Here is a 25,552-nt window from a genome sequence, read left to right on the forward strand (position 1 = left end):
CCAGTTAATTTTGAGCCCGGAGAAACGTCCATAGTCAGTTATCAAGTCAAGAAGTTTAGGTAGGGAGGAAACAGAATCGTCCACAAAGAGCAACAGGTCATCAGCGTATAATGCTATCCTGTCTTCCCTTGCGCCAACCCTAATACCCTCAATGTCCCGAGCTGCTCTAATCAAACACGCCAGTGGCTCAATAGCGATAGCAAACAGAGTCGGGGACAGAGGGCAGCCCTGCCTCGTTCCCCTGGATAAGGGGAAGGAGTCCGAGACAAACCCGTTCACCGAGACTCTGGCCATGGGCTGAGAATATAACAATTTAACATACTTGATAAAGTTGGGGCCCACACCAAACCTACTCATAGTCTCCCAGAGGAAGGCCCACTCCACTGAATCAAAGGCCTTTGCGGCATCTAAGGAGGCAATAACGGCAGAGCAGTCCTCCTCCCGAGAAGCCTGAAAATGAGTAAACAGGCGTCTCAAGTTCACAGCAGTGGACTTGCCAGGCATGAAGCCCGTTTGGTCAGGGTGGATAATTTGGGAGACGACCCGGCCAAGTCTGGAAGCCAGAACCTTGGCCAGGATTTTAATATCCGTGGGCAACAGGGAAATGGGACGGTAGGATTCAACCCTCCTGGGGTCTTTATCCGGCTTGGGAATCACTATAATCAATGCCTCTGCCATAGACGGGGGAAGCGCACTTTGGGCCAGAATTTCACTGAACAACTCAAGCAACCGAGGGGCAAAGAATTTCATATATTTCTTATACAGTTCTGACGGGATGCCATCAAGGCCAGGGGCCTTACCATCGGGGGAGGCAGAGATCGCGGTCTCAATCTCCTCCACCGACAAAGGAGCATCTAGAAGGGCCCTGGCCTCACTGGAGATGGAGGGCAAGTGGACCCCATCCAAGTATTCACCTAGCTCTAGCGGGGAACAGGTCAACTGAGAACTATATAATGCCTGATAATATGAGACAAATTCCGCCACGATCTGGGGGGTGCGGTCCAGCACTGACCCAGCTGAGTCCAAAATCTCCACTACAGTATGAGAGGAACGGTCACCCCTTGCAAGGTTGGCCAAATAAGAACCTGGTCTATCGCCCGTAGCATACTGGACATGTGAGGAGAAGAGAAGTCTGTGCTGGGTTTTCCCCCACAGATAATCATTCCACTCACCCTGCGCATGAAGCCACACCAGCTTAGAAGCATCCGTGCCATCTCGCACGTACGTCACCTCTGAAGCGGTCACCCGAGCCTCCAAGTCAGACTCGTGTTTTCTAAAGGAGGATTTAAGACTCCCTACCCGTTTGATCAATGTACCTCTCAAGAAAGCCTTGAAAGTGTCCCATAGCAGAGACACATCCGAGGTGTCATCATGCATAACAAAAAATTCTGACCAGCTAGCCTCCAAATCAGATCCCTCACCCATATGCGTCAGCCAAAATGGATTAAATTTCCACACTGCTTGGCCTCGCTGACAATTGAAGTCAATATGTAACGATATAGGGGAGTGATCCGAGATACCCCTAGTCTCATATCTTACATTCTGAACTTTGGGCAAAAGCTCCCGGGACATAAGAGCCAAATCTATCCTAGAGAAGGAAGAGTGAGAGCGTGAAAAACATGAGTATTGCCTCAAATCAGGATTCTTCAATCTCCAGGGGTCTATCAGACCCAACTCTGACACAGTGTCTGCAAACGGGGAGTTCCCGGGGCGCGGGTTGGAGGACGCCCTGGACAACCTATCCAGCTCGTGATTTAAAACGTTGTTAAAGTCCCCCATACAGATAACGGGCACGTCAGGGGAAGCAGCCATAAAGACAGATGCCTTTTTAAGGACGTCATGCGAGTATGGAGGGGGTACATACACAGCCAGCAATAACAAGGGGACGGAGTTAATTCTGCACCTGAGAAATACATATCTACCCCATTGATCCGTTTGCGCAGAATCAAGCACAAAGGGAACAGATTTCCTAATTAGAATCGACACTCCCCGGGACGCTGCAGTATGCATAGAATGGTAAGCCCATCCCACCCACGGTTTTTTAAGGGACATAATCTTAGTACCCAGTAGGTGGGTTTCCATCAAGCAAACAATATCCGACGCATAAGATTTAATCTGTCTAAGGATCAAGGAGCGCTTAACCTTGTCATTGATCCCCCGCACATTCCACGACAGAAACTTAACCGACGCCATAACAGAGCATTGTTGTGATTTTGCATAGCACCCGCGGCCAGCCATCGCCAGTGAATACCAAAGAGGATACGCCTGCAGTCAGCTGCAACATAAACATAGCGGAAATAAGCACATTGCACAGCGAAAAATAAAAACACCTGAATGATAACAATCTAAAATAACCCCCATCCCCACCCCGTATACCACCTAAAACTAGCGGCATACCTGATTCCCTAACAACAAAACACCCTAAGGACTAACAATCCCAACTATGGCAGAGAGCCCGATAACATACTCCACCAGTACCAACTAAGGTCAAATTCCTATATCCACTAAGGGGGCCAAGAATTTAATGACCATAAGACAGGAAAATCCCCCAGCTAAACTCAAAACAAAACCAATCCCCCCCTAGACCTTCACCCCCAGCCCGACTAAGTACCCGATTACCCCTTAAAGAGTATATAGCAGAACAAACACCGAGATCATAAGGCCCAAAACCGGCATAAAGGCAACATCTACCAATCGCCCGTCTACAAAGCCACCCCCTCCCAATAAAGGCCCGTAAGGGCCGCAAATAGCCCCTCCGTAATTCGCATAGCAGCACATCACAAACAGTGGCGTATTGACTTAGCTGATACATCCGAAACAGGACCACAATCAGCAGCCATCGCTCCCCCATTTGAAAATCGTCCATCTAGCCAAACTGACATCTTGCAGGGAATCATACGGAACATAACCACAAACAACTATACATCCCTCCCAAGACAATATAACAGTATCATATGAAGCATAAACGTAACAGTGTATTTGCAAGTAGGGAAATCAAACACATAAATTCAATCAGCAGCAAGCGCTCGCCGTGCCGGAAAGCGTCCGTCCAGCCACATTGATGCTTCACGAGGGGTCGTGAAGAATTTTGTTTCCCCATCCGAGACCACCCGCAGTTTAGACGGAAAGAGCATGGCATAGGGGATATTCAATTCTCGCAGCCTGCGTTTCACAGGGACAAACTGAGCTCTATCCTTCTGGACATCGGCAGCAAAATCCGGAAAGACTGACACTGGGGAACCCTTCCACTTAAGGGGACCCTTGGTGCGGGCCAGTCTCAGAATCACGTCTCTATCCCGGTAATGGAGGAGCTTGGCAATAAACGTACGGGGAGGTGCCCCTGGAGGTAATGGGCGCATCGGGACCCTATGGGCGCGTTCCACTGCAAAATGTGAAGTGAACTCCTCCGCTCCAAATACATCCAACAGCCAGCGTTCAAGAAATTTTTCAGGAGAAGCACCCTCTTCTTTCTCCGGGAGTCCGACGAAACGGACATTATTTCGCCGCAATCTCCCCTCCATATCCGTCATCTTTCTATGTACATCCATCATCTGAGACTCCAAAGCAGAAGTGCGTCTACCAAGAGGCGTAACAGTATCTTCCAGCGTGGAGGTGCGCGTCTCAACCTCACCAACCCTCTCTCGCACCCGCTGAAGGTCCTGGTGTATAATGGATAAATCCGACTGGACCTGACCGATCCTGTCGGCCAAGCGGGCTTCGCTGGCCGTGACCGCATCCAGCACCCTCTGCAGAGCAGCATCAGCGGTATCCGCAGACGAGGAGCCAGCCGACGGAGAAGGCGGTGCCGAGGTCGACTGCACCTCCCCACCCTGTTGGGACCGCGTCGGCGGATTTCTGACATACTTCTCCAACTTCGCCGCGGCCGCGGCAGACTGATGCGGTTTGACCATAATGGCCGAGCGGGCGGCAGGAGGCAAGAAGTATATGAAATAGTATATCAAGAACTGTCCAGGGACGGCCAATAAATAGCTGAATGTAGTATATCAGAATTATCCAGTCGCTGCTTGCGGGTAAGTATAGTATACCAGAACTGATCAGCGACCGTGTATAATACCAGGAGCCTCAGTTAGCACAGAATAAATAATTGCGGCAGGATATATAGAAATCTTTCCTTCCCTTCCCTCCCAGCATATGAGGCACAATAAGTTGCAGGGAAGTGTGTGCTAGGAGGCTGAGGTTGACCAGCGTGTTACAGGGTCTGCAGGGGTTAACTGCACTGCTCCCTATCCTGATGGGTCAGAGCTCATTAAGGCAGCAGTAGTATGTGGAGGGCACAGGCACTTATAAAATTCAGCCGTGCCATGCACCTCCTCCCCAGCGGCAGAGCACAGTGCAGGAGCCGGAGGTCACGGGCTGGGGCCGCCGGAGCGAGTAGGGAGAGAGAGCGGCGGCGGGTCACGTGGTGGTGCAGCGGCCGGGGGAGCGCTCGCTGGCCGGAGCACTACAGGAGAGGCGCCCGTCACAACGGAGTGGAAGCCGCGGACCCGGCGAGGACAGGAGCCGGGTGCAGGTCTCGGTGCGGGATGACGGGAGCCGGACGCAGGTCTCTGCAGGGGCAGCAGGAGGCCGCGGACCCGATGATCAGCGCTCAGGACGGGAGCCCGATGCAGGTCTCAGTAAGGGGTGACGGGAGGCGGATGCAGGTCAGTGTGCGGGCAGCAGGATGGCGGCGTCCCACGTGTATTAGCAGGCCCGGGGCCCCCCGCACACTTTAGTCACTCTATTTCAGAGGGTAGCTTGCTGGCGAGTCTCCGAGCGGGCCAGGGGTACCCCCACACTATAGTGTTGGTATTGGGGCGGATTGCAGGCCCAGGGGGGGACACAGGATATTGATGCAGGAGTTAATAGCCGGAGAGACACACAGTCTGTGTGCTACTCCATGTCCGTCCAAGCCACGCCCCGTTTTCGCCCGTTTTTAAATCCCTTTTAGCCCATGCCTTTTCACTTTTTTTTTGTTGAATCGGCATGGGCGAAAACGGACCCAAAAAAAGGCGAAACGCCCGCAAATTTTCCAAAACAATTCAAATCAGTCGAAAAATCGCCACGGGCACTAAAAAGGTCGAATGGAAATTTGACTTAAAAACGGGAGAGAAGTGACGTTTTTTTCAGCTGGTACTTATTGAATACCCTCCATATCCTCAATAGCAAATTCTATATAACCTTTATAATATGAGAAGAATAATAATAATAATAATAATAATAATAATGCTATTTTGCTCACCCTGCTGCAGTAATGCATAGACGTAAAAACAAGAATACCTGAAAATAAGAATTTACTTACCGATAATTCTATTTCTCGGAGTCCGTAGTGGATGCTGGGGTTCCTGAAAGGACCATGGGGAATAGCGGCTCCGCAGGAGACAGGGCACAAAAAGTAAAGCTTTATGATCAGGTGGTGTGTACTGGCTCCTCCCCCTATGACCCTCCTCCAAGCCTCAGTTAGGATACTGTGCCCGGACGAGCGTACACAATAAGGAAGGATTTATGAATCCCGGGTAAGACTCATACCAGCCACACCAAATCACACCGTACAACCTGTGATCTAAACCCAGTTAACAGTATGATAACAGAGGAGCCTCTGAAAGATGGCTCCCTACAACAATAACCCGATTTAGGTAACAATAACTATGTACAATTATTGCAGATAATCCGCACTTGGGATGGGCGCCCAGCATCCACTACGGACTCCGAGAAATAGAATTATCGGTAAGTAAATTCTTATTTTCTCTATCGTCCTAGTGGATGCTGGGGTTCCTGAAAGGACCATGGGGATTATACCAAAGCTCCCAAACGGGCGGGAGAGTGCGGATGACTCTGCAGCACCGAATGAGAGAACTCCAGGTCCTCCTTAGCCAGGGTATCAAATTTGTAGAATTTTACAAACGTGTTCTCCCCCGACCACGTAGCCGCTCGGCAGAGTTGTAATGCCGAGACCCCTCGGGCAGCCGCCCAAGAAGAACCCACCTTCCTTGTGGAGTGGGCATTTACCGATTTTGGCTGTGGCAGGCCTGCCACAGAATGTGCAAGCTGAATCGTACTACAAATCCAGCGCGCAATAGTCTGCTTAGACGCAGGAGCGCCCAACTTGTTGGGAGCATATAGTATAAACAGTGAGTCAGATTTCCTGACTCCAGCTGTCCTTGAAATGTATATTTTTAAAGCTCTGACAACGTCCAACAACTTGGAGTCCTCCAAGTCGCTTGTAGCCGCAGGCACTACAATAGGCTGGTTCAGATGAAATGCTGACACCACCTTAGGGAGAAAATGCGGACGAGTCCGCAGTTCTGCCCTGTCCGAATGGAAAATCAGATATGGGCTTTTGTAAGATAAAGCTGCCAGTTCGGACACTCTCCTGGCCGAAGCCAGGGCTAGTAGCATGGTCACTTTCCATGTGAGATATTTCAAATCCACATTTTTTAGTGGTCCAAAACAATGAGATTTGAGAAAGTCCAAAACAACATTGAGATCCCACGGTGCCACTGGAGGCACCACAGGGGGCTGTATATGCAGTACTCCCTTAACAAAGGTCTGGACTTCAGGAACTGAAGCCAATTCTTTCTGGAAGAAAATCGACAGGGCCGAAATTTGAACCTTAATAGATCCCAATTTGAGACCCATAGACAATCCTGATTGCAGGAAATGTAGGAATCGACCCAGTTGAAATTCCTCCGTCGGAGCACTCCGATCCTCGCACCACGCAACATATTTTCGCCAAATGCGGTGATAATGTTGCGCGGTTACTTCCTTCCTTGCTTTAATCAAGGTAGGAATGACTTCTTCCGGAATGCCTTTTCCCTTTAGGATCCGACGTTCAACCGCCATGCCGTCAAACGCAGCCGCGGTAAGTCTTGAAACAGACAGGGACCCTGCTGAAGCAGGTCCCTTCTCAGAGGTAGAGGCCACGGATCCTCCGTGATCATCTCTTGAAGTTCCGGGTACCAAGTCCTTCTTGGCCAATCCGGAGCCACTAGTACGCCTCTTTGCCGTATAATTCTCAATACTTTTGGTATGAGAGGCAGAGGAGGAAACACATACACCGACTGGTACACCCAAGGCGTTACCAGCGCGTCCACAGCTATTGCCTGCGGATCTCTTGACCTGGCGCAATACCTGTCCAGTTTTTTGTTGAGGCGAGACGCCATCATGTCCACCATTGGTCTTTCCCAACGGGTTACAAGCATGTGGAAAACTTCTGGATGAAGTCCCCACTCTCCCGGGTGAAGGTCGTGTCTGCTGAGGAAGTCTGCTTCCCAGTTGTCCACTCCCGGGATGAACACTGCTGACAGTGCTATCACATGATTCTCCGCCCAGCGAAGAATCCTTGCAGCTTCTGCCATTGCACTCCTGCTTCTTGTGCCGCCCTGTCTGTTTACATGGGCGACTGCCGTGATGTTGTCCGACTGGATCAACACCGGTTTTCCTTGAAGCAGAGGTTCTGCCTGGCTTAGAGCATTGTAGATTGCTCTTAGTTCCAGAATGTTTATGTGAAGAGACGTTTCCAGGCTCGACCACACGCCCTGGAAGTTTCTTCCTTGTGTGACTGCTCCCCAGCCTCTCAGGCTGGCGTCCGTGGTCACCAGGATCCAATCCTGTATGCCGAATCTGCGGCCCTCCAATAGATGAGCACTCTGCAACCACCACAGAAGAGATACCCTTGTCCTTGGAGACAGGGTTATCCGCTGGTGCATCTGAAGATGCGACCCTGACCATTTGTCCAGCAGATCCCTCTGGAAAACTCTTGCGTGGAATCTGCCGAATGGATTTGCTTCGTAAGAAGCCACCATTTTTCCCAGGACTCTTGTGCATTGATGTACAGACACCTTTCCTGGTTTTAGGAGGTTCCTGACAGGTTCGGATAACTCCTTGGCTTTTTCCTCCGGGAGAAAAACCTTTTTCTGAACCGTGTCCAGAATCATCCCTAAGAACAGCAGACGTGTTGTCGGAATTAACTGGGATTTTGGAATATTCAGAATCCACCCGTGCTGCTTTAGCACTTCTTGAGACAGTGCTAGTCCCATCTCTAGCTGTTCTCTGGACCTTGCCCTTATTAGGAGATCGTCCAAGTATGGGATAATTAATACGCCTTTTCTTCGAAGAAGAATCATCATCTCGGCCATTACCTTGGTAAAGACCCGAGGTGCCGTGGACAATCCAAACGGCAGCGTCTGAAACTGATAGTGACAGTTCTGTACGACGAACCTGAGGTACCCCTGGTGTGAGGGGTAAATTGGAACGTGGAGATACGTATCCTTGATGTCCAAGGATACCATAAAGTCCCCTTCTTCCAGGTTCGCTATCACCGCTCTGAGTGACTCCATCTTGAACTTGAACTTTTTTATGTACAGGTTCAAGGATTTCAGATTTAGAATAGGTCTTACCGAGCCATCCGGCTTCGGTACCACAAATAGAGTGGAATAATACCCCTTTCCTTGTTGTAAAAGGGGTACCTTGACTATCACCTGCTGAGAGTACAGCTTGTGAATGGCTTCCAAGACCGTCACCCTGTCGGAGGGGGACGTTGGTAAAGCAGACTTCAGGAAACGGCGAGGTGGAGACGTCTCTAGTTCCAACCTGTAACCCTGAGATATTATCTGCAGGATCCAGGGATCCACCTGCGAGTGAGCCCACTGCGCGCTGAAATTCTTGAGACGACCCCCCACCGCCCCCGAGTCCGCTTGAGAAGCCCCAGCGTCATGCTGAGGCTTTTGTAGAAGCGGGGGAGGGCTTCTGTTCCTGGGAAGGAGCTGCCTGTTGCAGTCTCTTCCCCTTTCCTCTGCCTCGTGGCAGATATGAATATCCCTTTGCTCTCTTGTTTTTAAAGGAACGAAAGGGCTGCGGCTGAAAAGTCGGTGTCTTTTTCTGTTGGGGAGTGACTTGAGGTAAAAAGGTGGATTTCCCGGCTGTAGCCGTGGCCACCAAATCCGATAGACCAACACCAAATAACTCCTCCCCTTTATACGGCAAAACTTCCATATGCCGTTTTGAGTCCGCATCACCTGACCACTGTCGCGTCCATAAACTTCTTCTGGCCGAAATGGACATAGCACTTACCCGTGATGCCAGTGTGCAAATATCCCTCTGTGCATCACGCATATAAAGAAACGCATCCTTTATTTGCTCTAAAGACAGTAAAACATTGTCCCTATCCAGGGTATCAATATTTTCAATCAGGGACTCTGACCAAGCTACCCCAGCACTGCACATCCAGGCTGTCGCTATAGCTGGTCGTAGTATAACACCTGTATGTGTGTATATACTTTTTTGGATATTTTCCATCCTCCTATCTGCTGGATCTTTAAGTGCGGCCGTCTCAGGAGAGGGTAACGCCACTTGTTTTGATAAGCGTGTGAGCGCCTTGTCCACCCTAGGAGGTGTTTCCCAGCGCGCCCTAACCTCTGGCGGGAAAGGGTATAAAGCCAATAACTTCTTTGAAATTAGCAGTTTTTTATCGGGGGCAACCCACGCTTCATCACACACCTCATTTAATTCATCTGATTCAGGAAAAACTATAGGTAGTTTTTTCACACCCCACATAATACCCTGTTTTGTGGTACCTGTAGTATCAGCAATATGTAACGCCTCCTTCATTGCCAAAATCATATAACGTGTGGCCCTACTGGAAAATACGGTTGATTCGTCACCGTCGCCACTGGAATCAGTGCCTGTGTCTGGGTCCGTGTCGACCGACTGAGGTAACGGGCGTTTTACAGCCCCTGACGGTGTTTGAGGCGCCTGGACAGGTGCTGATTGATTGTCCGGCCGTCTCATGTCGTCAAACGACTGCTTTAGCGTGTTGACACTATCCCGTAATTCCATAAATAAAGCCATCCATTCTGGTGTCGACTCCCTAGGGGGTGACATCCCCATATTTGGCAATTGCTCCGCCTCCACACCAATATCGTCCTCATACATGTCGACACACACGTACCGACACACAGCAGACACACAGGGAATGCTCTTAAAGAAGACAGGACCCCACTAGCCCTTTGGGGAGACAGAGGGAGAGTTTGCCAGCACACACCAAAAGCGCTATATATGACAGGGATAGCCTTATAATAAGTGCTCCCTATATAGCTGCTTTAATATATATAATTTTGCCACAATTTTGCCCCCCCTCTCTTGTTTTACCCTGTTTCTGTAGTGCAGTGCAGGGGAGAGCCTGGGAGCCTTCCTGACCAGCGGAGCTGTGTGAGGAAAATGGCGCTGTGTGCTGAGGAGATAGGCCCCGCCCCTTTTTCGGCGGGCTCGTCTCCCGCTCTTTAACGGATTCTGGCAGGGGTTAAATATCTCCATATAGCCCCCGGAGGCTATATGTGAGGTATTTTATGCCAAAAAATAGGTTTACATTGCTTCCCAGGGCGCCCCCCCCCAGCGCCCTGCACCCTCAGTGACTGCCGTGTGAAGTGTGCTGAGAGCAATGGCGCACAGCTGCAGTGCTGTGCGCTACCTTAAGAAGACTGAGGAGTCTTCTGCCGCCGATTCTGGACCTTCTTCTCTTTTCAGCATCTGCAAGGGGGCCGGCGGCGAGGCTCCGGTGACCATCCAGGCTGTACCTGTGATCGTCCCTCTGGAGCTAATGTCCAGTAGCCAAAGAAGCCAATCCATCCTGCACGCAGGTGAGTTCACTTCTTCTCCCCTAAGTCCCTCGTTGCAGTGATCCTGTTGCCAGCAGGACTCACTGTAAAATAAAAAACCTAAGCTAAACTTTTCTAAGCAGCTCTTTAGGAGAGCCACCTAGATTGCACCCTTCTCGGACGGGCACAAAAACCTAACTGAGGCTTGGAGGAGGGTCATAGGGGGAGGAGCCAGTACACACCACCTGATCATAAAGCTTTACTTTTTGTGCCCTGTCTCCTGCGGAGCCGCTATTCCCCATGGTCCTTTCAGGAACCCCAGCATCCACTAGGACGATAGAGAAAATAGTACACTATCTGAGGATAACCAAGGAAAAACACATAGGAAGCATCACTTAAGATTATTCCAGCCACATTCTATTCACCACGCCAATCAAAACTGTGTATTTACAAAATACTTCCTTAAAGAGGGCATTATAAGAAAACAAGGCTTCACACCAAAGTAGTCTTATCTCATGGAGTACCATAAAATGTACATGGCCACTGTGTCTGTCTTGCTAATCCCAATGAATTGCTATTTCCTGATAACTGCCATTTCCCTTGCATGCTGCTCATTTCCAGCGCTGTAATCTGTATAATAATACGTTTTTGGATGCGTTGTAAAATAGAGCAATCTGCAAGACCTCCCACATGCAACATGTTACCAGACACACAATAGACCTTTGTGTTTCTTCCCATATGCTCCATCCCAATCCTTATAAGCACCTACAGCATGTGTAATGTCTGTGCACTGACTAACCATGGACAGTTGGTGCAATAACCAAGACAGTAACCCACAATCCACAGATACACAAAACACAGCGTTCTAGCGATTCACTAATATTTTCTCTTTAACCAGTATATTGTAGATTACTGGAAGCCAGACAGTCATTTATATACTTTGATTGCAAATTAAAAGCAGGTCTCAAATGTAAAGACATTTATCAACAAGTTAATATTAGCCATTCAGGCTCATCTTTGCATTTCACAATTATAATAAAATATCAGTCTTTAGATTCAGTTTGCGGTGGCTGGTAATGTTTTTTTTCCCCAAGTACACATACCTGGCTCATTGTATCCGTCTCTTAAGTACTGTATAAGATAAACGATGAAGCGCGGAATAACCAGTTCAGACATCACCAGTAAGTCGTGGGGCACAGAGGGAACACATGAGCTGGACTTCACTCTGTGTCTTTTACAAAATCTAAAAAACAGAAAAGATGGAAGAGATCATTAATTCACAAATCTGACATCCTACAACGAGTAGCAGAAGAGATTATACAATATCAAACAGAAGAATGTTTTTTTTGTTTGTTTTGCATGACTTTAATACCATTTTATTTAAAGTGTGGGAGCAGACACAATTGTTTCCTTGCTAAAGGTAAAAGTGAAATGGATTTCCAGATATTTTTCTACAGCAGAATCTGTTAACCGACATGGTTTTCAAGGTTCAGTATACAGTACAGTGTTACCAGTTTCCTACAGCTGTTCATCGTAGGTCATACTGTACTTGCCAATACCATTCCATGTCCAAAATCCCTAACACACACTAAGGTCCATCTTGGCAGAATCCCATTAAACTAACAGTATGTTTTTGGACTCCTGGCTAGATCTGCAGAACACAGTAGCAGCCTTGGCAAACATGGGGAGAACGTACAGACTCTACACAGATAGCACCCTGGTCAGAAAGGGACTGGGGCACAGTACATAAACACACTAGTAGGTTAGAGGAGTGTAAAACGGAGGAAAAGATACAGTAAAACATGCAGCACATAAGCAGTATATGACACTCTGGAAGAGAACCATTAGAAGGGGATGTAGTTATGTTACTGGCAGGCTTACACAAAACCGACCTCCATATCTCACCCGCTCCGAATCCCGACCCAACCCCTGCAAAATGTCTGGCCAGTACAAGGGATATACATTTTATACATGCCATGATCACATAAAGGCACATTAAAAAAAAATGGAGTCTGTTCAACAGTTCAAAAAATAAAAAAACAACTTTATTTTCTTTTTTGTTTATTAGAATGAGACCACCCTTTTAAGTGTGTGTCATGTATCACGTAACACTGAAGGCGAGACACGCTCGTGAAAGCTTGGGGATTCGTCAAGTGGTAGATCACCATACTGATCTCTGCGGGCTATTTGGAGGTCTGTGCTATTAATAGGCTGGTATCTTTGTACTGCTGCTGTCTAGGAGGAGAGATTAGGCTACTCCAGAAAGCTACCACTCATATGAAACTAGGTAGAGACTTTGCAGCGTCACTCATTAGGAGAGCAGGTGAGCTAGCACAGCATACCATGATATCTGTGCCGCGTATTCAGTAAATATAGGGCATAGGTGGTAAACTGGGTGACTAAGTAATAGATTATCACCTTTATGCATTCTATACTCAGTATAATAATTACATGCACAGCTAAATCGATAAGTAAGATATTTAATATCTATGGTGTACAATCACATTAAAAAATTAGAAGACAGATCTTAAGCTTGGATTTGTAAAGTTATCAGAACAAAACTAGGAAACTGATTATAAAGGTGTTAAAATCACAACAAAAGGGCACATTAAGTAATGATCTGATCATGTGCCACTTACGGTACGTCTTGTCTTTAGCATGTCTACCACACAATGGGATACACTGGAATGATTATGCAGGAGGTGGGGACAGTAGCATACAATACAAGCTCAACAGTGGAATCGCTAAGCTGGTGTCCACTAGCTTTTGTATTAAATAAAACATAGCTTTAAAGGTAACACATATATACTGTATTAAGCAGATTGCCAAATTAAAAATACAAACTATTGCCAAATTATTTGTCATAAGATATTTCGGGAGTATAAAACACACACAGTGGATGAGTGTGTGTGTGTGTGTGTGGGTGTATATATATATATATATATATATATATATATATATATATATATATATATATATATATATATATATATATATATATATACACACACACACACACACACATTGATACTGCTCCCACTGCCCTCCATATTACAGCCCTGTGAGCTGCATGTTGTACATCTTTCCAACGGCGACACTCACTGATCGTAAAAAATCACAATACAAGGAGGCTTTGCAGACAACGTTTCAGCGCCTGTCTATAATTAAAATTCACAAATTCGCCAGATTTTCATTAAGTCTTGATGAGGCTATGGGGAGAAAATTCACAGCAAAAAAAGGAATTACATAAAAAAAAAAAAATGAACCCACCATGGGTAGTATTTTCGCTTGCACGGTATCAGATATGCAAACATTTTTAGCACGTCACCCCTCATCGCTATTTACTGTGAATATCATCCTCAAAACATTTGTCATTCTCATTTTGTCTTAAAGTCCAAATAAAATTGTAAAATGGACCCATGTGATTTTATTAGCATGAATTTCCTTCCTATTGCCTCATCAAGACATAATGAAAATTTGGCGACATTCAGATGAGTATTTTTTCTGTAGATGCTTGAAATAGGTGAACTTTAACACACTAATAATCCAGGATTTTCCCCAACAAATATCCACAATAAAATAAAAAAGGACATTAGATTTGCAACAACTCTTTCATATCAGATTCCACACTCTTAATCACCTGTACTACTGGGCACCATGGTGGTCCAGTACCAAAGCAAATTATTCATGGTCAATGTGACAGGTAAAACTAGTGCCGATGCCCGCCAATCATAAAATACAGCGCGTGAACCCGATATTTCGGTCATTGGAAACGGCTCCACCTGGGTCCAGTGACCCGGGAATCCAACCCAGCCAGCTTGCAGGGTTGGTCCTAGGAAGGACACTGATTGCAGAGCAGTGTAAACGGGTGAGCCAGGTCGATGTGACCCAGGAACCATTTACTACACATCTCCTAGCGTCGTCACTGCACACATGACCAGGGATGTCACCAAGCCCGCAATAAGCCAGGTCTTGCCACCAGTATGAAAGGAGTTTCAGCCAGGTTGCATCCGGCTACAAAATCCCAGGTGTGACCCGGCATTTTGAGCTAAACGCAGCATTAATGTATAAACAAAGCGAAGGATGACATGCAAGCACAATTTACTTCATTTAATAGTTTTCTAAATATCTCAGTGAGACACTTTTGGCATAAGGGTGCAGTACAAACAATGCTGATACACTAGGGTGCCGTGATTCAAGAAAGTTTTGGAACAACTGACCTATGCGCTTACAGTATACCAGACTTTGCTGCAATAAAAGGATATAGGGACACATATAGAAAGTTAAAATAAGGTACATTTGTCAGTAAAGAAGACCATGCAGTCAGTGCAAAAGTATTGACATTAAAATAGTGATTTAGTGAAAATCACCTTTGAGTGCATACTCACTGAACTCTAAGGGGGGATTCAATTGTTTTTGGGCGCCTGCAGCTCCCATCTAAAGTGATAGGAGCTATTCAATTGATTGTGCCAATGGCCACAAATACTACAGATGCCCATTATTTTTGTTTGCACCCTACAGATGTGGTGATCAGAGATGTGTGAAAAGTCAGGCTTTTGGGTGATCAAACTCCCATTTAGGCAGCATGCTCAATACTTTGCATGGCTTTAGCTGCTGAACGTGTCTAAACCCGGGGAATTTGGATGTGCCAATCAAGCTAAGTAATGGGTGCTGATGACACTCACGCCCAGCTGCAGAACAATTCAATATCGCCGTTCAGGCACCCATTACTTAAACGAATCCAAAGACAAATGGATTACCCCCTAAACCAGAGGTTCTCAAACGCAGTCCTCAAGGCATCCAAACGGTCCAGGTTTTCATTATATCCATGGCTCAGCACAGATGGTTAAATCAAACTGACTGAGACACTAATTAAGTCACCTATGGCCAAGCATTGATATACTTAAAACCTGGAAACATATTTTCAATTGAAGGATAAGTCCTAATTTCAAAGAAGAATATGGGGGGTATTCAATTGAAGTCGGAAACTGCCGTCTTGTCGGAAAGACGGCAGTTTCCGACTGTTTCAGGTCAGAAGGGGCTCTGACCTATTCAATGCTGCCCCCTTTTTTCCAACAAGTCGGGAAATCCGACTTGTCGAAAATCACAAGGATCGCCGCCGAACCACGTGTATTGTTGGAAGCGCGGCCAAACCAGACAGGTTTTAGCCCCATTTCCGACAATGTCAATCCGAAAAATCCAAAAAGTCGGATTGGCATTGTCGGGAATGGGTCAAACCTGTCAGGTTTGGCGCGGCATTGAATACTCATGTCGGAAAGGATAAGACATGAATTGAATGGGTGGTATTCATGTGACCGGCAGTCAGCAGACCAAAGGTCACAAGTCATCCCCCAAAATCCCGCCCCCTCTCTATCCCGACGGACGGCATGCCGACCAACAGGGACTATTTCCACTCGTGGGTGTCCATGACACCCATAGAGTGGGAATAGAACCCGTGGCGACCACAGGTCGCCCCAGAGCCTGCAGCCTGGCAAGTCCGCAAGGGGCTTGCTGCACTCGTCCCTCCCCGCCGGGATCCCGGCGTCGGTATGCTGTCCGGTGGTCAGGAGACCATTGGTCAGCCATACCACACCCAACAGAATATACCTGTATGATTGTCACAACTGAGGGCTGGTGCTGACCAGGGGAAGCCTCAGTTGTAGGGGCTGAGGTGTACGTGAACCTGGGAAGCAATATGGGATTCTTTGACATGCAGATGAGCTTGCAGTACCAATGCCCGAAGGCGTGACCACGAAAACGGTAGGAAAGTTAATGAGTTTTATTTAAGCACAGTTCAGGTGGTACATTGGCACTTGCAGTATTCAGGTATAATAAGCGAATAGAAGCAGTACACAGTTCCTAGAAATGCAGCAGTGGTTAGGATGCATCTGGGTGCGGTAATATAACAAGACAGTCTTAAGAGACCAGGAGATGGTAAGTCCTTAACCAGCACCCATCCGCTGAGTAATGGAATGAGAATAGGAACTGACCAGCTGATGTTATACTGGAAGCTGGAAGTACTGTTGGATCACTGGCTCTGGGTGAGCACCAGTGAACTGCCGGGTATGCCGGATGGAACCAGACCAGGTGATGAACTGTGTGGAAGTGCGGGTGCACCAATGTAGCAGGAGAACAGAGGAGCGACACCGGTGATGCTGGGGATCGGTGGATATTGGAGGAGGTCGATGGCGGAACACCGATGGTATCTGGAAATCGATGGCGGAGCACTGATAGTATCTGGAAGTCGATGGCGGAGCACCGATGGTAGCAGGAGACAGGACACCGCTGGAAGCTAGACGCTGGAAGCCGGTGTTAGGAAACTGCCAGTCGCAGGGTGCAATGATAGGACACTGCAGAGTCAGGCTGCACCGCAAGGTGGTAACTGGTGCGGATTTCTAGTGGAGTTTAAGACAGGAGCTGGAAATACCGGTAACACTGGGTTTGACAACCAAAGAACTGACACTTTCCTAGTCGAGGAACAGGATATTTCTACCTGCAGGGAGGCAGGCATTGGCTGAACAATTATGCAGAGTCCAGCAGCGCAGCGGATAGGTGAAGTGATAGCATGTGACTGGGAAAAACATGGTTGCGCCCATATTAGCATTTGGAGGGAAAGTCAGTTTGTGAAACCATGTGGAGAATTGACAGCAATGACGGCGGAGGCTGCGGAGGGCAAGAGGCGCCATACTTGGTTGTTTGCACACTGGAACCGCAGGGATGGCGGCGGAGGTCGTGGAGGGCTGGAGACGCCATTTTAGGATTAAACATGTTAAACTTATGAAGCTGCGGTGACAGCGCTGCGGGATTACAGGGAGGAGATGTGAAGTGAGGACATCAGTAACGCAGTTGGGATCCAGCCCTGGAACTCTGAGCCAGCCTCAGGAGACACTTGAAAGGTAAATAATGGCGTCCAGTTACCCGGATCGTGACAATGATGTTATAGCACATATTTTGAACATTGGTTAGAGCTACAAAGTTACCATTTGTATTGATGAAGGAAGAGGTAACTGAGTGGAGTAACCAGTTTGCAGTTTACCCAGGGTTGGTACACATTAGGCCATATCGGCAAGACAAATCGTGTACATCGCCTAATGTGTATGCATTATCGCACGCTCACGCGAGTCGCATGGGCCATCTTCTGGTCAGCTGTGCTGCACGGCCAACCAGAAGATATCGTGTGCGACCCGATCCACTGTAATGAAGGACGGAACATGATGTCGTTCCATCGTTCATTACATCAGCGGGTGTGTACGGCCAATCTCACAGGGTCTGAGCAGAAGGGACATCGGCCGTCGTTCTAGCGTATACCCACCCTCACAGTAATAGTAGATTTATTTAAAAAAATCACTAGCATTTCTCATCACCACTGTAAACACAGTTTGTGCTCCAATTAGCACACGCAAAGCTGCTTTCAAAATAGTTTCTATTGCTTTCAATGGCACCTTTTAAACCAAGACACTTTAAAAAAATGAATGTGAATTAATCAATTTAAAGCTGCATCCTGAACTGTTATTAAATGCATTCATTTTACACTGGGAGTTATGCAAACAGCACCGCACTAAATGCAAGCAAAAATCATTGTGTTTTTATTGAAATAATAGTCTAAAGGGCCCTACACACTTTAAGATTTCACTGAACGATATGAACGTTCTCATTCATTAATGAACGAGAACACGTTCATATTGTTCAGTGTGTAGGCAGCAACGATGCGCGGCCTCGCGCTCGTTCATCATTGGTGCCGGGTCGCTTATGCATGCAGGCCAATTTGGACAATCTCATCCATATTAGCATGCAGGGTATGGAGCCGGATGACGGGGGGAGTGAAGAAACTTCACTTCCCCAGTCACCTCACCCCCGGTGCCCGGTCGCCCGTATCGGCCGTCGGGCAGCGGGTTGCTGGTGTGTAGAGGGCCCTTAACAAAAACTTAAATTGGGCTGTATTTTCTGTTTGTTTAGACATCAAGTAGTAATTTGTGGCCAAAAAAACAAAGACCCACTACTGCACAGATCAATCTATTCTTTTTATCACCTTATAAAAAGACAACGCAATTCTTATACAGGACAAATAAATCCTTTTCATTAAAAATCACACTTTGCAACTGGGAAACACAGATGAGGAAAAATAAGATTTTAAAACACACACACACATACAACAAATTAAATGCCTGTAAATATAAAACAAAAAGCTCCGAAAGTGTTACGGTGCATACACAATGAGAGATTTTAACTATGAGAGATTTTGACTGAGCGTTTTCACTTGAACTGGCAATAGGAAATATTGACTATCCTTTCCAGCAATTTTGATTAACTTTACCGGCGATTTTGGCTAACTCATTTAACCAAGGGGATGCTTTTTCTTTTCCAGCGACCTAGCCAAAATTGACTTGCCTGCACAGTATTTTTAGCAGCGATAGCGACCTGGCGGGGACGCGCATCACTATCGCTGGCTGTGTACACACAGAGCGATATGCACTAACTTTCTGAGTGACTGACTATATAGTCATAATCGCTCAGCTATATCGCTCCGTGTGTATGCACCTTAAACGTCACAAAGTTCAATCTTCCACCACTTAAGTTCTACCGAGTTGTTCGCTCTGTAATTTTCCTCGCATCGCGGCGATGTTCGCACTGCGCCAAGTAAATTTGCTATGAAGATTGGTATTTTACTCACGGCATTACAAGGTTTTTTCTTCGTACTGGAGATCGGAGTGTGATTGACAGGAAGTGGGTGTTTCTGGGCGGAAACTGGACGTTTTATGGGAGTGTGTGAAAAAACGCTACCGTTTCTGGGAAAAACGCGGGAGTGGCTGGAGAAACTGAGGAGTGTCTGGGCGAACGCTGGGTGTGTTTGTGACGTCAAACCAGGAACGACAAGCACTGAACTGATCGCACTGGAAGAGTAAGTCTCGAGCTACTCAAACTGCACAGAGAAGTCTTTTCGCAATATTGCGAATCTTTCGTTCGCAATTTTGATAAGCTAAGATTCACTCCCAGTAGGCGGCGGCTTAGCGTATGCAATGCTGCTAAAAGCAGCTTGCGAGCGAACAACTCGGAATGAGGGCCAATATCAATACATGAAGCCTCAGCCTTTCTTCTAAACTACTGCTCAAGTTTGCCTAATCTACGGTGTCAGTAAAACAGATGGGGGGGGGGGGGGGACGCCAGGACGGTCTTTATAACAAAGCATAAAACAGGTCTCAGGGTGAGATATAATGACTGCTAGCTCTGAACTGTTGCAAAGTCCTTTTGTGAACTAGAAATAGCCGTGTATCCTTACACACAGCACGGACCACCACCGAAAATGTCCCATCCTCTCTTATCCAATTTCAATAGCTTTGCTCCACATATGGAAAGCTTCCTGCACTGCTCCGAAAACAAACTAGGTGCACCATTGTGCATACTGCATATTTTACTACCAATACCACTCGTCAAGCAATTACTCAGCCTGCGCAAACTTCCGTACATCTGCAAATCTCTGGTGGCATTGCTGTAAACCCATGGTTGCACTGCTGTAAACCAAGGGACACTGTGGGTCCAAAGCTGACTGTACACTAAGATTGTGGACTTACAACATATGAGAACTGTCCATGCTAGAGGTGCAAATCAAATGGGAAGTCACACCACAGTGTCACATGCTTTACTTTATATGGCAAGATGGGACTGCAGGTATGCTGTCCTTCCACATGTCATGGTAGGAGCGCAGACACACCAATGGATGTTAAAGCCAAAGTGAGGCAATAGTCTTACAATACGGACACACATCAAGGTGGAGGCCGCAGCTGAAGCGCCGTCACTGTAGTGACAAGTGTCATGATGAAGAGTGAGCAAGTGCCCTTTACTTAGGCCAACCTTAGCTGCAGCATGATGCGTGTCGGTGTCTCGGATGGCTTGTTTCTGCATATTATAAATTATATTTCTATCATATATACACATACATATACACAGTACTGTGCAAAAGTTTTAGGCAGGTGTGGAAAAAATGCTGCACAGTAAGAATGCTTTCAAATATAGAAGTATTAATAGTTTATAGTTATCAATTCACAAAATGCAAAGTGAATGAACAGAAGAGAAATCTGAATCAAATCAATATTTGGTGTGACCACCCTGTGCCTTTAAAACAGCGTCAATTCTTCTAGGTACACTTGTACAGTTTTTGAAGGAACTCGGCCGGGAGGTTGTTCTAAACACCTTGGAGAACTGACCACAGATGCTCTGTGGATGTAGGCTTGCTGAAATCCTTCATGTAATCCCAGACAGACTCAATGATTTTAAGATCAGGGCTCTGTGGGGACCATATCATCACTTTCAGGACGCCTTGTTTTTCTTTACGCTGAAGACAAGGGGGTAATTCTGAGTTGATCGCAGCAGGAATTTTGTTAGCAGTTGGGCAAAACCATGTGCACTGCAGGGGAGGCAGATACAACATGAGCAGAGAGAGTTAGATTTGGGTGTGGTGTGTTCAATCTGCAATCTAAATTGCAGTGTAAAAATAAAGCAAACAGTATTTACCCTGCACAGAAACAAAATAACCCACCCAAATCTAACTCTCTCTGCACATGTTATATCTGCCCCCGCCCCCCCCCCCTGCAGTGCACATGATTTTGCCCAACTGCTAACAAAATTCCTGCTGCGATCAACTCAGAATTACCCCCATAGTTCTTAATGACAGTGACTGTGCATTTGGTGTCCTGCTGCAGAATAAATTTGGAGCCAATCAGATGCCTCCCTGATGGTATTGCATGATGGATTAGTACCTGACTGTATTTCTCAGCACTGAGGACACCAGTAATCCTGACCAAATCCCCAATTCCATTTGATGAAATGCAGCCCCAAACTTGCACGGCACCACTATGCTTCACTGTTGGCTGCATATACTCATTATTGTACCACTTTCCAGCCCTTCAGCGAACAAACTGCCTTCGCCAAATATTTCAGAATTTGACTCCTCAATCCAGAGCACCTGCTGCCATTTTTCTGCACCCCAATCCCTATGTTTTTGTGCATAGTTTAGTCGCTTGGCCTTGTTTCCACGTTGAAGGTATGGCTTTTTGACCGCAATTCTTTCATGAAGACCACTTCTGGCCAGACTTCCCCCAAACAGTAGATGGATGTACCTGGGTCCCACTGGTTTCTGCTAGTGCTGAGCTGAAGGCATTGATGGACATCTTCCGATTTCTAAGGGAAGTAGGCATGATATTTTATTCATCTGACGCACTAAGTTTCCTTAGCCAACCACTGCGTCTACAGTCCTCAACATTGCCCGATTCTTTGTGCTTCAATGTTGAGAAATAAAGGCAGATACTTATCCATCATGCAATACCATAAGGTAGTCGGATTGGCTCCAAAGTTATTCTGCAGCAGGAAAACGACCCTAAACATACAGCCAACATCAGTAAGAACTATCTTCAGCGTAAAGAAAAACAAGGAGTTCTGGAAATGATGATATGACCCCACGGAGCCCTGATGTCAACATCATCGAGTCTGTCTGGAATTACATGAAGAGACAGAAGGATTTGAGAAAGCCTACATCCATGGAAGATCTGTGGTTAGTTTTCCGAGATGTTTTTAACAACCTCCCTGCCGAGTGCCTTCAAAAACTGTGTGCAATTGTACCTAGAAGAATTTACACTATTTTGAAGGCAAAGGGTGGTCACACCAAATATTGATTTGAATAGGATTTTCCTTCTGGTTGTTCACTTTGCATTTTATGAATTGACAAAAATAAACTATTAACACTTGCAGGGGGCACACAATCATAATATGGTGTCAGTTCATGAGGCACACAATCACAGTGTTACATCAGTATAGTGATTTAGTTACAGTCACATTTAGTCACAGTCACATTCTAGCGTTGGTATAGTGGTCTGAGTGCAGGGGTCATACAATCTCAGGCTGATGTCAACCCAACCCAGTGTTCTCAGTAGAGGACACACAATCACAAGATAGTGTCAGTACTGGGGGCACACAATCATAGGCTGGTCTCAGTATAGTGGTGTCAATGCAGGAGGCACAAATACACAGGCTGGTCTCAGTACAGCGGGGGCACACAGTCACGGGCTGGCCTCTGTATAGTGGTCTCAGTGCAGGGGAAAAACAGTCGCGGGCTGCTGTCAGCACAGGGGCGGGCGCACAGTCACGGGCTGCTGTCAGCACAGGGGCGGGCGCACAGTCACGGGCTGCTGTCAGCACAGGGGCGGGCGCACAGTCACGGGCTGCTGTCAGCACAGGGGCGGGCGCACAGTCACGGGCTGCTGTCAGCACAGGGGCGGAAGCACAGTCACGGGCTGCTGTCAGCACAGGGGCGGGAGCACAGTCACGGGCTGCTGTCAGCACAGGGGCGGGAGCACAGTCACGGGCTGCTGTCAGCACAGGGGCGGGCGCACAGTCACGGGCTGCTGTCAGCACAGGGGCGGGCGCACAGTCACGGGCTGCTGTCAGCACAGGGGCGGGCGCACAGTCACGGGCTGCTGTCAGCACAGGGGCGGGCGCACAGTCACGGGCTGCTGTCAGCACAGGGGCAAGCGCAGTCACAGGATGCTGTCAGCACAGGGGCGGGCGCACAGTCACAGGCTGCTGTCAGCACAGGGGCAGGCGCACAGTCACGGACTGCTCTCAGCGCAGGGGCGGGCGCACAGTTGCAGACGCACAGTCACGGGCTGCTCTCAGCGCAGGGGCGGGCGCACAGTTGCAGACGCACAGTCGCAGGCCGTAGTCGGTGCAGGGGCGGGCAAACAGTCGCGGGCTGCTGTCAGTGCAGGGGCGGGCGCACAGTCACGGGCTGCTGTCAGTGCAGGGGCGGGCGCACAGTCACGGGCTGCTGTCAGTGCAGGGGCGGGCGCACAGTCACGGGCTGCTGTCAGTGCAGGGGCGGGCGCACAGTCACGGGCTGCTGTCAGTGCAGGGGCGGGCGCACAGTCACGGGCTGCTGTCAGTGCAGGGGCGGGCGCACAGTCACGGGCTGCTGTCAGTGCAGGGGCGGGCGCACAGTCACGGGCTGCTGTCAGTGCAGGGGCGGGCGCACAGTCACGGGCTGCTGTCAGTGCAGGGGCGGGCGCACAGTCACGGGCTGCTGTCAGTGCAGGGGCGGGCGCACAGTCACGGGCTGCTGTCAGTGCAGGGGCGGGCGCACAGTCACGGGCTGCTGTCAGTGCAGGGGCGGGCGCGCAGACACGGGCTGCTGTCAGTGCAGGGGCGGGCGCACAGTTGCAGACGCACAGTCGCAGGCCGTAGTCAGTGCAGGGGCGGGTGCACAGTCGCAGGCTGCTGTCAGTGCAGGGGCGGCCGCACAGTCACGGGCTGCTGTCAGTGCAGGGGCGGGCGCACAGTCACGGGCTGCTGTCAGTGCAGGGGCGGGCGCACAGTCACGGGCTGCTGTCAGTGCAGGGGCGGGCGCACAGTCATGGGCTGCTGTCAGTGCAGGGGCGGGCGCACAGTCACGGGCTGCTGTCAGTGCAAGGGCGGGCGCACAGTCACAGGCTGCTGTCAGTGCAGGGGGCGCACACTCACTTGAAAGTCTCAATATAGTGGTCTTGGCGCTGGGGACACACAGTCACAGGCTGCTGTCAATGCAGGGGGAGCACACTCACTTGAAGGTCTAAGTATAGTGGTCTTAGCGCTGGGGACACACACTCACAGGCTGCTATCAGTCCAGGGACGGGCGCACATAGTCACAGGCTGCTGTCAGTGCAGGGACGGGCGCACACACTCACAGGCTGGTCTCAGTATAGTGATCTCAGTGCAGGGGGCACACAGTCACAGGCTGCTGTCAGTGCAGGGGGCACACAGTCACAGGCTGCTGTCAGTGCAGGGGGCACACAGTCACAGGCTGCTGTCAGTGCAGGGACGGGCGCACACACTCACAGGCAGGTCTCAGTATAGTGATCTCAGTGCTGGGGGCACACAGTCACAGGCTGCTGTCAGTGCAGGGGGCACACAGTCACAGTCTGCTGTCAGTGCAGGGACGGGCGCACACACTCACAGGCTGGTCTCAGTATAGTGATCTCAGTGCTGGGGGCACACAGTCACAGGCTGCTGTCAGTGCAGGGACAGGCACACAGTCACAGGCTGCTGTCAGTGCAGGGACGGGCACACAGTCACAGGTTGCTGTAAGTTCAGGGACGGGCACACAGTCACAGGTTGGTCTCAGTATAGTGATCTCAGTGCAGGGGGCACACAGTCACAGGCTGCTGTCAGTGCAGCACTCACCCGCTCTCCCGCATGACATTTCCGTCCCCGCAGTCGCACGCCCCCCCGGCCTGGCTGCGGAACATGTTGAAGTCGTGTCCGGCATGCTCGCCCTGGTGGAAGCACTCCGCGCACAGGGACATGCAGGGGGAGATGCCGCACGTACGGCAGCGGTAAGCCACGAAGTTGGCCGTCCACACCAGGCCACACAGGGTGGCGTTGTCGTAGGAGCGGACCGCCTGACAGAAGTCCTCGAAGCTGTCCCCCCCGGCCAGCAATGACCGGCACCAGTCCAGGGCCTCCCCCGCCGGCCGCTCCGCGCACAGCACCCAGTCCAGCAGCTCGTTCAGCCGGCCCGGGCTCCGCTCCCCTTGGCTCAGCTCGTTCTTCAGCTGTGCCGCTGTGGCCTCCTTGCCCCGGCTGCTGGGCGGCTCAGCCGCCATGATGACTCCTCCGGAGTTATTGCTGCTGCTGGGATTTACTGGTGTTGTCTCCATACACGGGACCGGGTTCTCTCGCGAGATCTCCGCCGCCTCCTGTCACTCTCTCGGCAGCAGCAGAGACTAGCCCTACGTTACAGACAGAGGCGGCTTAGGAGGAGGAAGGTGCCATCTGGCGGCCTCAACACTCATCGCCCGCTGTGCCAGGCACTGGCACTGCTCACGCATAAGTGCCCGGGTCCCCTCAGGACCTGCCTGATAGCAATGCCTTGTCACTGCCACCCATTCCCACTGACTCTCCGGGGCAGTGCCAGCACCATTGTTATTATTATT

At 49.0% G+C, this 25,552-nt stretch overlaps 1 protein-coding gene across 1 annotated transcript in view; it reads right to left on the minus strand.

Moving 5' to 3' along the window:
- The window catches only part of UBR3 (ubiquitin protein ligase E3 component n-recognin 3), a 406,648-nt gene extending 381,337 nt beyond the window's left edge, over nucleotides 1-25,311 (minus strand). Inside the window, exons 1-2 of the mRNA XM_063933505.1 lie at nucleotides 24,801-25,311; nucleotides 11,699-11,838 (exon numbers count right to left, since the gene is read on the minus strand). Coding sequence (XP_063789575.1) covers nucleotides 11,699-11,838; nucleotides 24,801-25,276 — 616 coding nt within the window. The 5' untranslated portion in view covers nucleotides 25,277-25,311. The remainder of the gene's footprint in view (nucleotides 1-11,698; nucleotides 11,839-24,800) is intronic.
- Nucleotides 25,312-25,552: the final 241 nt, after the last annotated feature.

This window comes from Pseudophryne corroboree, chromosome 7 (genome assembly GCF_028390025.1).
Source record: "Pseudophryne corroboree isolate aPseCor3 chromosome 7, aPseCor3.hap2, whole genome shotgun sequence".
NCBI lineage: Eukaryota > Metazoa > Chordata > Amphibia > Anura > Myobatrachidae > Pseudophryne > Pseudophryne corroboree.